At 40.1% G+C, this 14,825-nt stretch overlaps 1 protein-coding gene across 2 annotated transcripts in view; it reads left to right on the plus strand.

The window, feature by feature from the left end:
• Nucleotides 1–13,771: 13,771 nt before the first annotated feature.
• Dnah11 (dynein axonemal heavy chain 11) overlaps nt 13,772–14,825 on the plus strand; it is a 305,466-nt gene continuing 304,412 nt past the window's right edge. For both annotated transcript variants that reach the window (XM_026408127.2, XM_026408145.2), the window contains exon 1: nt 13,772–14,332. In XM_026408127.2, the coding sequence (XP_026263912.2) occupies nt 13,973–14,332 (360 nt within the window). In that variant the 5' untranslated portion in view covers nt 13,772–13,972. The remainder of the gene's footprint in view (nt 14,333–14,825) is intronic.

Genomic DNA, 14,825 nt, shown 5'->3' on the forward strand with positions numbered 1-14,825 from the left:
GTTATAATATAGATGAGGCTTTTCTTGAAAGGGTGCTCCACTTTCATCTCCAGGAATTTCCTCTATACTGACTCTATCCATTCTGCAAGTTCTGCTGCAGGTGTATGGGCAATAATAACTACAAAGGACTTGTCTCCTGGTGGATCGAAAATGTAAGAGAGACCCTAATTAGGAAGACACTAAAATGTGGGGTGAAAGGTGCATCATGGAATCAGTGAAGTACATTTAAAGTCATACTTATTATTTCCTTTTTGTTCTACCTTTCTCCTGTTGGACTTTGATCTTCGTCTCAGGACAAACCAAGTGTTCACAAAGGCTTACTTTGTCTGCATCCTCCACTTTACACGAGGAGTGAAAGGCTAGGGAGATGTTGGGGAAAGAATGATCAGTGCAACTACAGAAATGCTTTACCCAACATCTCCCAGCCCAGGCAACCCTGGCTGTGATTGTCACAGAGGGGAGCACCCTCTTGATACCCACCTGAAATTACTGGTGGTAGTTGGGGGAGGGGATCGTTGGTGCTGGTAGAATTGGAGGCATGAATGAAGACACATTAAACCTTGGAGAGTTGAGAATAAGCCAGTTCCATGTGATATTCTATATCCTGGAATAGTTCATTACCAGCATAATATATATTTAAGAAGAAAAGCAAGAATGCAAACAATACTTACTGGTTTATTAAGAAGACTTGGCTGTGTCACAATGGGTACACACCAAAGAAAATATAAAGGAAAGAAGCAGATCTATCTGACCTAACCACTGCAATCTCCTCTTTCAATCCTTCTCCATGAAATAAGATGCCACTCAGGAAAGGATTTTGTAAAGTGGTGAGCCCTGGCAAATGTAAGGGCTTAATTACATTCGTTTTCCATCCTGCCTCCATGCTGGGAGAGATCACAGAGCCTCATTTAATTCCCACCTGTGCCTGATTTACAGCCCTTTCTCTGGGCTTTCTCTTTATTTCTAATCTCAAGGAAAGGTGTAAGGAACAGAAATAGAAATAATAACGCTTAATACGATTTAGGAGATAATTCAGAAGTAATTGTGCTTAAGACCTTTATAATTTTACTCTCTTTCATATTGTTGGGAAGAATTTATTTAATCTGTCAATCTTTTTCCCTCTCTGGAACTAGGATTCCTAAAATAAATCTGCTTTTCCATCCTGATCCCCTATAATTTAATTTATCTCTTTTTATAGGTTTCCTCTAGTCCTTCTCCCTTCAGAGTTCTAAGTTTCATCAAACTTGAATTTCTTGATTCTAGAAGTCCTTTCTTCCTAGCATTTCTGTAGAGTTCCTTTCAATTTAACAAATATTTGGACAATGGTATTGTTAGAGGGTTCTATCCATGCTAGATGCTGCAGGAGGTAAAAAAATTAATGACACAGTCCCACACAAAGGGCGTGGTTACTACCCATGAAAAATAAGAAAGCAACAAATAAGTATAATGCCAGGCAGAGCATGTTACACTGGAACAGGAGATTACTCCAGGTGTCACCTGAGGATTTTCTCTCCTGGGAGTCTTGGCTTGGTTGCTTTTTCTGTCAGTCTTGGTCCTCAACAGTTTTTTTCTGTCTAGATATTACATCATCAGTCTTTGAAAAATCTATCAGTTTTATATGATACTTTGTCCTTTAACTCTTAAATTCATGCTTAAATACCACAATGATGATGCAGTTTTTTTTTAGTTTATTTTAAATTACTTTGTCCAAACCAGCAATAGTAAGATACAATAGAACTTTCATTTTATTTCTGCTCTGTGTGGTCTTGACCTTACTAAGGCTACATTTCTGCCTGTGACCTGCAAGTCCTCAGCCCCTCTTTGCCTCCATCCTCATGTGCACCAAACAACTGGTGACCTTAACAGCAGCCACCTGATAGATTTGCCTTCGCCCACTTGTTTCTATGTCTCGATATCTCTGGACCAGATATTAAAATTCCTCAAGTCACATGGTTTTCTTAGTTTCACTCTGATTTTCCTTTTCTCCTTCCAGAATCCTAAGTTGAGAACAGTCAAGGGCTTCTCCAGAATTAGTTTGTTTAATGTTTAGCCACACACTTAAAAAAAAGTCATGAAGTCTCTATCAGGCATGAGAAATCACATTAGTATAAAGTGCTATTTCCAGCACTGTTGTATATATTGGGGCATCTGAAACAAAAGCATTTTCATATGTTGCTTGGTCGACTGCCAGATACTCCCCTCACCCGCTTTTCCTCACTAAGAGAACCTAGATTTTGCTCAGACACCTCCTAGTGGCCATATCCTTAAGAAGAGATTGAAGATAAATCTTTGGTAAGCTAACCAAGAAGATCTCATTTCTCATGTCAAATGCCAAGATTTAGACATGGGCATGAGATGTCACTCTGGCCAAGCATATGTAGAAGGAAGTTTTCGTAAGGCTTTGGGAGGTTGTTCGTGGGTTTTGTTGTTGTTGTTTTGCTAAAAATGAAGATGTTCTTTGCTATGTTTTAATTGCCGCCTTTAAAAACTCATGTTAGAATATAATTGCCATTGTAACAGTACTAAGAGGGGGGTCTTATGGGAAGTGACTAGATCACAAAGGCTTCATCCTTATGAATGCATTGATGCTGTTATGGAGGTTATAAGGGAGTGGTTCCTGATAGAACAATGAGTTGGTCCCCCTTCTTGTAGGTATATGGCATGCTCCCCTGCCCTTCCTCCCATATTATGATGCAACATTAGCCTTAATCAGATGCTGGCATCATACTCTTGGACTTCCCCGTCTCTAGAATCTTTAGCCAAACTAATTTTATTCTTAACAAATTAGCTGGTTTGTAGTATTTTGTTATAGCAGCAGCAAGCAAACTAAGATGTTTCCTTTTCTTGTGGGACCTAGTCACCTGCGTGAAATGCTAAAAAGCATAGCTGCCACTTGGCAATCATGATAGAAGAATCACTGACTCACTGGGACCACAGTCTCATCCCTGCCTCATTGAATCAAACTGCCCACAAACTCTGTACATTCAGAGTTCTTGCGTGACATTATCAATGTCCTTCCCATATATCATTTTTCAGTTAGATATTTTTGTTTACAGCAGTAGAGAGCAAAGCATTCTGTCTGACATGGCTTGTGGTAGAATTAGACACAATACTGAATCACTTTCAAGTCTACTTTTGTTGTCCTTTCCTCCTCCCCTCCAGGCACTCTGTTCCCCTTCAGTTGTGTGGAACCCTCCTACTCTTCTTGAGCACTTTATCAAACTTGAAAAGAATTGTAAAACTGGATCATTTATCCTCACAGAATAATTGTGTGATTGGAACAAAGAGGTTGAGGGAATTTTTAGGCTTTTGCAAACTGTAGAAGTAACTTTTTTTTTAGGATTCTGGAAGTCATCATCTACTATTATTTATGAGGCTGGTACTGAAGAGGAAGTATTCATCCTTGTTGTGTTCAGCAGGAATCTACTTTCCCAAAGAAGAGACAGTATTTATCTCACATTAGGCAAGTTATTTGACTTCTCTCAGTGTCAGCTTCTTCATTTCTTACATAGAGATGATAGTTGTAGTATCTCAAGAGTCACTGTGAGGATTGTATGAGATACCTTGTTGTCCTCTTCAGATCCCTGAGCCAATCCTTCTTAGAGCTCTTGCCATACTGTCACTCTTTCCAACACAATTTTTGTAAGTATTTTTAATGCTTTCAGCAGCAACAGAGATGATCTTTTCAAACCTTTATTTCTGGCATCCTCTTGTCTTACAGTGATCCTGAAGTTCATACAACTCAGCTACTGACCTACATGCTCCTACCTAGACCTCTTCATTTCCAATAACTATAAATACTTAATTGTTTCACTTCCAACATCACATTCTCACTACCATATTTTATCCTTCTAGCAATCTTCTCAGCTACTCAGACTTCAAGTGTCTTTAACTTCATCTGGTTGAGCAATCCATTGATTCTGGGTTTTTTTTCTTTTCTTTTTTATTAAATTGATTTTATTTTTTAAAATACACAACAGTGAAATGCATTACAATTCTTATTACACATATAGAGCACAATTTTTCATATCTTTCTATATAAAGTATGTTCACACCAGTTCATGTCTTTACACATGTACTTTGATTATTTTGTGGGTTTTTTTGCATTACAATTCTTATTACACATATATACCACAATTTTTCATCTCTGTTTATATATAAAGTATGCTGACACCCAATTCATGTCTTCATACATGTTCTTTGGATAATGATGTCTATCACATTCCACCATCCTTGCTAATCCCCTGCCTCCTCCCTTTTCCTCCCTCCCCTCTTCCCTATCTAGAATTCATCTATTCCTCTCATGCTCCTCCTCCCTACTCCACTATGAGTCAGCCTTATATCTGAGAAAACATTCAGCATTTGTTTTTTGGGGGATTGGCTAACTTCACTTAGCATTATCTTCTCCAATGCCATCCATTTACCTGCAAATGCCATGATTTTATTCTCTTTTGTTGCTGAGTAAAACTCCATTGTGTATATATGCCACATTTTTTTTTATCCATTCATCCACTGAAGGGCATCTAGGTTGGCTCCACAGTTTAGCTATTGTGAATTGTGCTGCTATAAACATTGATGTGGCTGAGTCCCTGTAATAAGCTGTGTCTTCTTTGTATTGCCCCTAATCTCTTCCTATTGTCACTTCCCTCCTTACCCAATTTAAATACGTAGTAAAATATTAATGACTGGGACTGAAGTTGTGACTCAGTGATAGAGCACTTGCCTAGTGTGTGTGAAGCCCTGGGTTTGATTCTCAGCACCACATATAAATAAATAAAACAAAGGTCCACAGACAACTAAAAATATATTTTAAAAAAATATGAATGGCTGACTTCCATGTGCCCTCAACTCCACTGCCCCAATCTCCCTCCATCAAACTACTTTGGCAAAACAAACCTGTTGAGGGCCACAGCCTAGTCGGGATGATGCATGGCATTTTTGCTAGAACGGAGTGGTTGAGAAGTAACGCCAGCAAGCCATTGAGATGATGATGGTCATGTTAAGCTATGTATTCAATTGTATATTAGACCCCTGCTATCCACCTCGGCCTGCTACTTTGGAGTTCTTGCGGGATTCCTGGGGAGTTCGCTTTGGTTGGGGAAGTTCCAGAGGAGGGATTTCCGGAGGAGGGATTTTCCAGTTGGTGTGTGGTGTGTCCCAGGAGAAGGCTGCTTGCATGGCGTCGAGGGAGTTCGGAAATAAAATTTGTTCCTGCTTAAGTGGCTCGTGATTTGTGCCCAGCCAGACTGCGGCACCAACCAATTGGTTATATCCAGCCAACTCAGTTCCTACAACCATGCAGTTGAATAGAGCTAGAGAAAAACATCCAAATCCATGATAATTGAACTCAAATGGAACCTTAGTACTGCTTTGCAAACTGTTCATTTTGATAGCTCATTCACCTTCCAAGTCTCTTGAACCATTCTTTCATACCTTCTCTGTTATCAAGCTTTGAACATCTCTTCTCTATTCTGCACTCTCAGTTGATGACCCTGCTTCTATTTCATCAGAAAATAGATAATCAGAAGAGAATTAATGTCCATCCCCACATTTACCTTCACTAATGTCCATCCCCACATTTACCAAACTGCCTGAATCTTCCTCTGCCTTTCCTTCTGCTTCTATGGATGCATTTCCACTATTTAAGTCTTGATTTCATCCTCTTCTTACCTGCTCAGATAACAATACCTTTTTTTTTCTCCCTAGCACCAGCAATCTTCTCTTCCCTACTGAATCAATCTCATCAGAAAAATAAAATGCAAGAAGATATGTTTTTAAACAGGAAAAGACCTTTCAAAAAGAAAACTCCTGTGCCCTTGCCCCCTTCCTGCTTTATTTCTCCATTCCTTCTAAAGTTTCCCATTCTCACTATCTTCAAACTTGATTTTTCTATTCTCTCTTAAATTCTGCACCTCCCCCTCTTGGGTCCTGGGGGTTGGACCAGACTTTTGACCTCACTATTCCATTGACATAGTTCTTTGCTTGGTCATAAAGGACCTCTCCATGTGACTAAGTCCAGGGGTTGATTCTCAATCTTCATCTATTGGCCTTCTCAGAAACATAAAGCACAGTTTCCTGAAATCCTTTTTTTTTTCCCCCTGGAATTTCTTTTCCTCTCTTGGCTTTTTTTTCGTTTTAGTTGTTCAAAACATTACAATATCATATCTTGACATATCATATTTCATACATTTGATTTAAGTGGATTATGAACTCCCATTTTTACCCCGTATACAGATTACAGAATCACATCGGTTACACATCCACACTTTCTTGGCTTTTAGAACTTCACTTTCCCTTGGTTTTCTTATAGCAGCATTGTCTTCATCTCCTCAGTCTTCTTTACCTGTTTCTCCCCTGCCCCAGGGTTTGGTCTTCATATGATCTCTTCCAGTCTTTTGACTTCAAATATCATCACTGTGCTGATGACTCCCAAATTTATTTATCTAAATTGCACCTAGCCCCAAAATCTATACATTCTATCCAACTGGTATTTCAATATCTCCACTTGCACATTGAATGAACATCTCACCTTTAACATGTCCACAAACAAACTCCTGGTTTCCTTCTTCAAGCCTGTGTTTTTAAGTTCCCTTATCTCAACACATTTCAAATCCAACCCTCACTTTGTCAAAAGAAAGATTGGATTAATCCATAATTATTGCTTCTTATAGATCCTATATCTAAACCTTTAACATGCTGTTAGCTTTACTTTCAAAACGTATTCAGAATCTAACCACTTCTTATAACTTATCATCATCCCCAATACTAAAACTGGTCTAAGCTATCATCATCTCTCACCTATTATTACTATAGCCCTTGACTCTTTATTTTCTAGACACAGCAAGCAGCTAGAATCAACCTTTTAAAATCCAAGGGAGATCTCAAACAATGGATCTTCCTCTGTATTAGTTAGAATACAGGCTAAGGTGCTTCAACACAGAGATCCAAAAAATACCATAAAAAAGAAAATATTGATTTCTCTTCTATGTAACTGTTCAAAGGTACATGGGAAGTCCTGCTCCAGGCGTCCATCCTGTGAACCAAGATTTCTCTGTCTTGTTCTTCCTCCTATAGTACAGGTTTGCTGATGATGAATTCTCTCAGTTTCTGTTTCACTGAGAAAGTTTTTATTTCTTGTTTGTTTTATTCTTCCAGCATTTTAAAGATGTCACTCTATTGTCTTCTGGCATGAAAGAAGTCTGTTGTAATTCTTTTCTTATAACACTGGTCCTCTCTCTCTGGTTGCCTCTAATATGTTCTCTGTCTTTTGTTTTAAACAGCTTGACAGGATACATCTAGGTGTGTGTTGGGGGGGAGGGTTGGGGGGTGTTTGCTTGGTATGTTTCTTGCTTGATGTCCTCTAAGTTTCTTAGATTTGTAGTTGGACATTGTTCATTGATTTCAGAAATATATATCAACCATTTTTTAAAAAAAGATTCCTTCTGCTTCATGATTTTTCTCTCTCTAATCTCTTTCTAGGATTCCAAGTCTGAGTCTGACACTGTTTGATATTGTTCCACAGCTTTTTAAAATTCTCTTTGTTCCAGTTTGGGTAATTTCTGTGGATCTATCTTCACATTCACTGATTCCTTATAAGATGATCCTGTCATAGGCATTCTTTATGTCTGTTTCTGTGTGTGTGTTTTTGTTTTGTTTTAGCATTTCCATTAGCTTTTTAAAAAATAGTTTTATCATTTTGGTGAATATCTTTATCCAATCTTTTCCATTAGTAACTTTAATAATTACTCATAATTACTTAAATCCTCGTTCATGAATTCTAACATCTGTTGGGTGTGCTAGTGCATGCCTGTGCTCCCAGCAACTAGGGGAACTAAGGCCAGTTTTAACAAAATCAGAGTCACCCACACTAGAAATTTCATTTCTTAAACTAAGGCCAGTTCAAGGCTCATCTCAGCAACTGAGTGAGACCCTTAGCAACTGAGTGATAACCTTTTCTCAAAATAAGAAGAGGACTGGGGATATAGCTCAGTGATAAAGCACTCCCGGGTTCAAAACCTTGTACCCCCCCCCAAAAAAAAATCCCAACATCTATACCATACTGGAGTCTGTTTCTGTTGGTTATTTTTCCTCTTGATAGTGATTTATTTGTTTTGTTTTTGTTTGTGTATGCCTCTCTCTCTCTCTCTCTCTCTCTCTCTCTTTCACACACACACACACACACACACACACACACACACACACACACACACCACATATATTTTTTAAACTAAACACCAATAAGAAAAAAAATAGAATTGTACTCTAGTTTGGATTTGCATTTTTCCTTTGTGAGGGAGGTTGAACATCTTTCCATGTGTTTAGGGTTATTTGCATGTCTGAATATGGTTCAACCTTCCATATTCATATTTTTGTCATCAAGTTGGAAAGATAAGAAATGGAGACAGGCAAATAATTTTCCTTCCCCCCCCCACATCTCTCCTTCTCTCTCCTTTTTCTTTCAGTATTGGAGATTGAACCCAGGGAGCCTTACCACTGAGTTATATTCCTAGCCCTATTTTTAAAAATTTTGAGGGTCTCACTAGGTCATTTAGGACCTCACTGTGTTGCTGAGGTTGGCCTTCATCTTGCAATCCTCCTGCATTAGCCTTCAGAGTCACTGGGACTACAGGCCTGTTCCAACATATCCAGCCAGGCAAATTCTAAGAACACAACATAGGTTGCATACCTCATTTACTCTCACTTTCCTTTAGATACAAGGGAAATTAGGAAATGAAATTTCTAGTTTGGGTGACTCTGATTCTATTAAAACTTGGAATGGGAGTCAGAGTTTTATTACCAGGAGCAATAAAGGATGAGTGGAATCTGGAGACAGCGGTTTCTGCCACATTTTTAAAGAAAATTCCAGCCATGCCAGGTGTGGTGGTGCATACCTATAATCCCAGAAACTCAGAAGGTTGAGGCAGGAGGATTGCAAGTTCAAAGCCAGCCTCCGTAACTTAACAAGGCCCTAAGCAACTTAACCTTCAGAACCTGTCTTAAAATTTAAAAGGCTGGGGATGTAGCACAATGGTAGAGTGCCCACGGGTTCAATCTCAGTACCAAAAAAAGGAAAAAGAAAAATTTCAGATGGTGCCACAGCCATACATGATTTTGCTTCTTGTTTCTTATTTGTCTTCATCTCCTACTCTTCTCTCTCATTGACCTTGCTGTTTCTCCAAAAACCAAACAGCCTCTCTTGTCAGTCTGCTTTCTCTTCCTTGCACCTGGAAGAGTCTTCTTCCAGAATCTGTGGCTCACTCACTCTCTCTCCCTGAAGTTCCTGCTCAAAATTGAGGATTCACTTGAAAACTAATGCTAACTAGCACCTTCCCCACCCCGAGCCCTTCACTCTCCTTTGCTTTTCTTCTTAGAGTTTATCATTGTCTGGCCAGGTGCAGTGGTATATGCCTATAATCCCAGCAACCTGAGGCTGAGGCAGGAGGATCACAAGTTCGAGGTCAGCCTGGGCAACTTGGCAAGATCCTGTCTCAAAAAATCAAGATAACGAAAACAACAACAACAACAACAAGAACAACAACAAGAGAGAGAGAGAGAGAGAGAGAGAGAGAGAGAGAGAGAGAGAGAAACAGAAAAAACAACTTATCATGGGGCTGGGGTTGTGACTGGTAGAGCGCTTGCCTATCCTGTGTGAGGCACTGGGTTCGAGTCTCAGTACCACATATAAGCAAATAAATAAATAAAGATCCATCAATAACTAATAAAATATTTTTTAAAAACCAACTTATCATAATCTGACAGAAAAAAACATGCTGTCTTTGCTTAGTTTCTCATATTTTTTCCTTTCTACCTATTAATAAATCCTTATAATGCTTATAACTTGCCAGATATTTGGTATAAATTATTATTCTTTTTATGTATCCAAACTAAATGACTTCTCTCAACAACCCTATGGTGTGATATTCTACCTACTGGTGCCACACTATTGCTGCAAAACACATCTGGCCACAAACATGTTGCTAAAATGAGAATCATCTGTTCTTGTTCATACACTGGTGGGCTGGTTGAGCATGGGCTGATCAAGGCAGGACGTCACTGAACTTTCCCCTAAGCCATGAGTTGAGCCCAGGTGGCTCTTTCCACCAGCAGGCTATCTGAATATGTTCTTCCACAACTGGCAGAGGCTCAACAAAGCAAGCATCCATGGCAGGACCGAGGAGGCAGGACATGAGGAAACCGAGGCACCTACAATGTAAGCAGCTGGCCAAGGTCACACATCTAGTACATGGTAGAAGTCGACTGCGATTGGCCTAGTCCAGCCAGGACACCATATTTTTCGGTATAATTGTTGCCGCAGCATAATAGTCACACCGTGTTTTTCTCAGTCCAAAAATTGGTTTGTAATCTTTCATATTGTAATTGTCATGTGGTATGATTCTGTTCATTATGCTGCTTAAAAAGTAAACAACAACAATGCATTCAGCAGTGACATATGGATGCACAATTATCTTCTCACACTGTGAGAGGGGAGGCTAGACTTCTCAGTGCACTTGCATTGTCAGTGTATTTCCAAAAGCTGACTTATGTGGGTTGTTCAGAGTGCTGCAGCACTAACTGCAAACACATCTTGTATGTGTGGTGCTGAGGTTAGTATGCCAGGTAACAAAATCTATGAGAGCAATGCAGAATCTTTGAACACAGATATAATTGCATACATCTCTACTTTGCAATACTGTAGCAACTTTTTTTCAAGTGTAATATTATTCCAACTACAATGCAGAAATCGTTCATGTATTAACTTTTTATTTTCAGACTGAAAAAGTGTTCACTAAACTGTCATGAAGAAATGCTATGCATTGGTTTGGACTACTCAGTTTTAATGTATATTCATGAATATTCCATGCATTATAATCTTGCACCAAACACAGTTTAGTAACAAATGATTTTAAAGTAATAACAACACAATTTAAAAAAAAAACTTCACAGGTGGGTTTGGTGGTGCATACTTCTTATTCCAGCAACTTGAGAGATTGAAACAGGAAGATTGAACGTTCAAGGCCAGCCTAAGCAACTTAGTAAGGCTTTCAACAACTAAATGAGATCCTGTCTCAAAATAAAAAATAAAATGGACTGGGGATATAGCTTAGTGGTAAAGTAGTCCTGGGTTAAATCCCCAGTACAAAAAACAAAATAAAACAAAAAAACTTCACAAAATGGTTGTATCCCACTGTTTTGCAAAAAACAACTCCCTCACTCCCCCCCAAAAAAATCCACCCCAAAATGGGAAAAAATCTGCAATAATTATTCAGTGAAATACAGTAAGTATACCTTATAATCACAATATTAGGGCAAGATTTTTGTTGAGTTTGTTATTGCAGTCTCAACACAAGGCCACACAGCTGGTTCTTGAGAAATGGCAGGTATAATTGAGAAAAAATATTCAAAAATTGGGAATAAGATAAAGGAAAGACAGCATGGTCTTTCAAAACCATACTGGAATGTTGTTTAACTGGTACACCAAAACGTTATTTAATTATCTAGAGAAATATATGATTTTTTTTTTTTTTTTTTGCGAGGGGTGCTCATTTTCTACTATGGATTAAAGACCTAAAGTCTATGAAGCTATATATATGCATTTTTTTTATTCAGTACATATGTAAATTATTTCTGAAAAACAAATTATTCTGGAAACCTCCCAAAATCCTCCCCCTAAAACTTAACATTACATTGCCCTGCAGGGCATAAATGAATATTGCATTTAACCTATCAATCTTATTTCAAGTCTCTGCAATGGAACCAACTTTAGTGTTTCGTTGCTTTCCTCATTATTGAGTTGAATAAGTCTTTGTCATGTTTTTCTGTAATTTGAGTTACATATTTAACTTTTTGAAAAGTGTACTTTAATATCAGCTGTATTATTTAAAAACTTTCCTCCTGAGGGCTGGGAATGTAGCTTAGTGGTAGAGCACTTGCCTAGCTTGTATGAGGCCCTGGATTCCATCCCCAGCAACATGTGCACATGCTTGTGGCTTCTGCACCCCACACACCCTACTGAATCTGAAAGTGGTTATTCATTTCCAATTTAATTCAACTATTATATACATATTTGCTGTTTCTTTGGAGTAGGGGAATGCAAACTAGGAATACAGGGGTGAGAGGAGGGTCTGAGAACTATTGCTAGGCTTTCATTCCAGCAACTTGGAGCCCCAAAGATATCATGGACTAGCCAAAGCAGGCTTGAAGTAATTTTAAAGGGTTTGCACCAGCTTATATACATTCAAAATTCTGATCATATAACTAGAAAGCATATAGAGGGTTATGAGAGACAATTATTATTTTGAAGAGAAAAATATCTGAGGCTCAAAATCTTCCTATAAACATAATCAACAATCTAGTATTATATAAATTATTGAGGGCAACACTATCAGTAGCATCTATGGAAGAGAAGGGGTTCAAATCTTTATTTTATAATTAATAATTAACAAAGGGGAACTGCTAAGAAGTTTTAGTTCAAAGACTCCCTTCTCAAAACTCTGGCTACTTAAAAATGGGAACTTTCTTAATAGTCTTTACAAGTTCCTGGCTTGGTGGTACACACCTGTAATCCCAGCAGCTGAGGCAAATTTAAATCGCAAATTTAAAGCCAGTTTCAGAAATTTAGCGAGTCCCTAAGCAACTTAGTGAGACCCTTGTCGCAAAAAATAAATAAATAAATAAATAAATAAATAAAAAATAAAATAAAAATTAAAAAGGGCTGGAGGTGTGGCTCATTGGTTGAGCTCTCCCAAGATTCAATCCCCGGTACCAATAATAATAATAATAATAATAATAATAATAATAATAATCATAATCATAATGTCTCTACAAGTACCACTTATAGACTATACTGAAATTCCATTTCATTTCAGCATTACCGAAGACTTTTTTTTGTGTGTGTGTGTGCCAGGGATTAAGTCCAGGGGTGCTTAACCACTGAACCACATTCTCAGCCTTTTTTATTTTTTAATTTTGAGACAGTGAGACACTGTCTCACTAAGTTGCTTAGGGCCTCACTAAGTTGCTAGGCTGAACTGCAATCCTCCTGCCTCAGCCTTCTGAGCCCTGGGAGTACAGCATGGGCTACCGTGCCATGAAGACTATGTTTTATCTAGTATTTTCCTCCCGTGCACTTTTACTCTTGAAAACTACAGATTTTTAGAACACACTGGAGTTTACAAAGAGCGCTGTGCATTCTTTTTTGAGGGGGAGTAATAACATTCTGGTGTTAGGTTACGGATGGGAATCAGGATTTTAGATACCAAGATCTTGGACTTTCACAACTCAGAAAGTTGAACTTTGAGTTGACTCTTTTCTGGTAATACATGGATCATCTCTAGTAAAGGGAATAAAAGCCCTGGACTTGAGCCCCGAATACCGATTACACAATTCCCTTGTGACTTCGTGGTTTAGTTCCTTACCTATACAAGACTGACCAGTCGGAGCCCTGGCTTTCTAGAGATCACAGGAACTCATCAACTAATCGAGGTAAAGGATTCAGCCTGGAGCTCCGCCCAAGATAGCACTGCTTAATTGAGAGCAGCTAATCAATACCCGGCTGTCACTGGGAGCCCCACAAAGACGTCGGGTAGGCGAAGGAGTGGACAGCAGTGGAGTGAATGGGTGGCGCAGACCGAATCAGGATACACACCTCTCCCTGCCAGGTTTCCCTCAGGCTGCGGACCTCGCCTGTGCTGGGCGGAGGCACCCGGCTCTCACTCCGCCCCAAGGAGCAGGGGCGGGGACGCCGTCCCCTGGGAAACGGGACGCGTTGCTTGTCCCGGGCCACCGCCTCCATCCGCCGGGCTCGCAGTGAGCACAGTCTCGCGGCAGTTAAGTAGAAGCAGGTCGGGGACGAGGGTCCGCGATCGCAAGGCAGGTGGGCACCTCCGGAGGTGAGCTGTGTCGGCGTGTCCTCCTCCACTCCAGACTGCAGAGAGGTGAGCGCCAAGAGCTGTCTGGCTCCGTGATCCCTTGGATGCACCAAATGGCAGCCCGAGGGGCAAGCTCCGAGACTCAAGGTTTTCTGGAAGTCCCGACTTTACGCCAGACCCCGGGGACCCGCCTGGAGGCCTCAGGTTCTATGGAGTTTGAAGAGGAGGAGGAAGAAGAGGAGGAAGTGGAGGCTAGGAGAGCGCGGAGTTTCGCTCAAGACCCACGAGTGCGCGTCCTCCGAGGCCACCTGGAGCAGATGCTGGGACTCCGGGAGGAGAATTGGAACCAGTATTTGGCGAGTGAGGAAAATCGGCAGGTTCTTGGGGAATTTTTGGAGAGCATCAGCCCTGTCTGCCTTGTGTTCAGCGTCGCCACCACTGGGCGGCTCGCGGTCTCCCGGGAGGTAAGGGGAGAGGGGACCTGCCACGTCTCAGGACGGGCAAAACGGACGTTGTAGGTGGGAAAGTCGGTAGTGCCTCCTGGTCCCCGCACTCCCCGGGGCGCTTAAGAAAATTTAGTTTGAATTCTCTTTCCTGGAATCCGCAGAACCCCTCTCCTCTCACGTGCTCCACTTTGCAGTTCAGCTTTATAGTTTTCAGTCCTTTTCATTTGACGGAGAATGTCCCTTTGAGCTTCTTGAGACGGGACAATGCAGGAAATCCAGGGTTTTCTGTGGCAAATAATCTCCGTCTCAGTCGCTCTTGGGTTACTCTGAAATCATATATTTTAAAACATGTTTGGTAGAGTTCGTATAACGTATCACTGGTTAGTCTGACTACCTGTCAACCACATTCCATTCCGGGGAGAAATATTGAGTCCTTAAAAAGGAGCATCCAGGCAATATGCGCACAACTTGGTGATCCTTCCTTTCTCCCTCTTTTCCTCCTTTTCTTTTT

Source organism: Urocitellus parryii, chromosome 3, assembly GCF_045843805.1.
Source record: "Urocitellus parryii isolate mUroPar1 chromosome 3, mUroPar1.hap1, whole genome shotgun sequence".
Classification (NCBI taxonomy): Eukaryota; Metazoa; Chordata; class Mammalia; order Rodentia; family Sciuridae; genus Urocitellus; species Urocitellus parryii.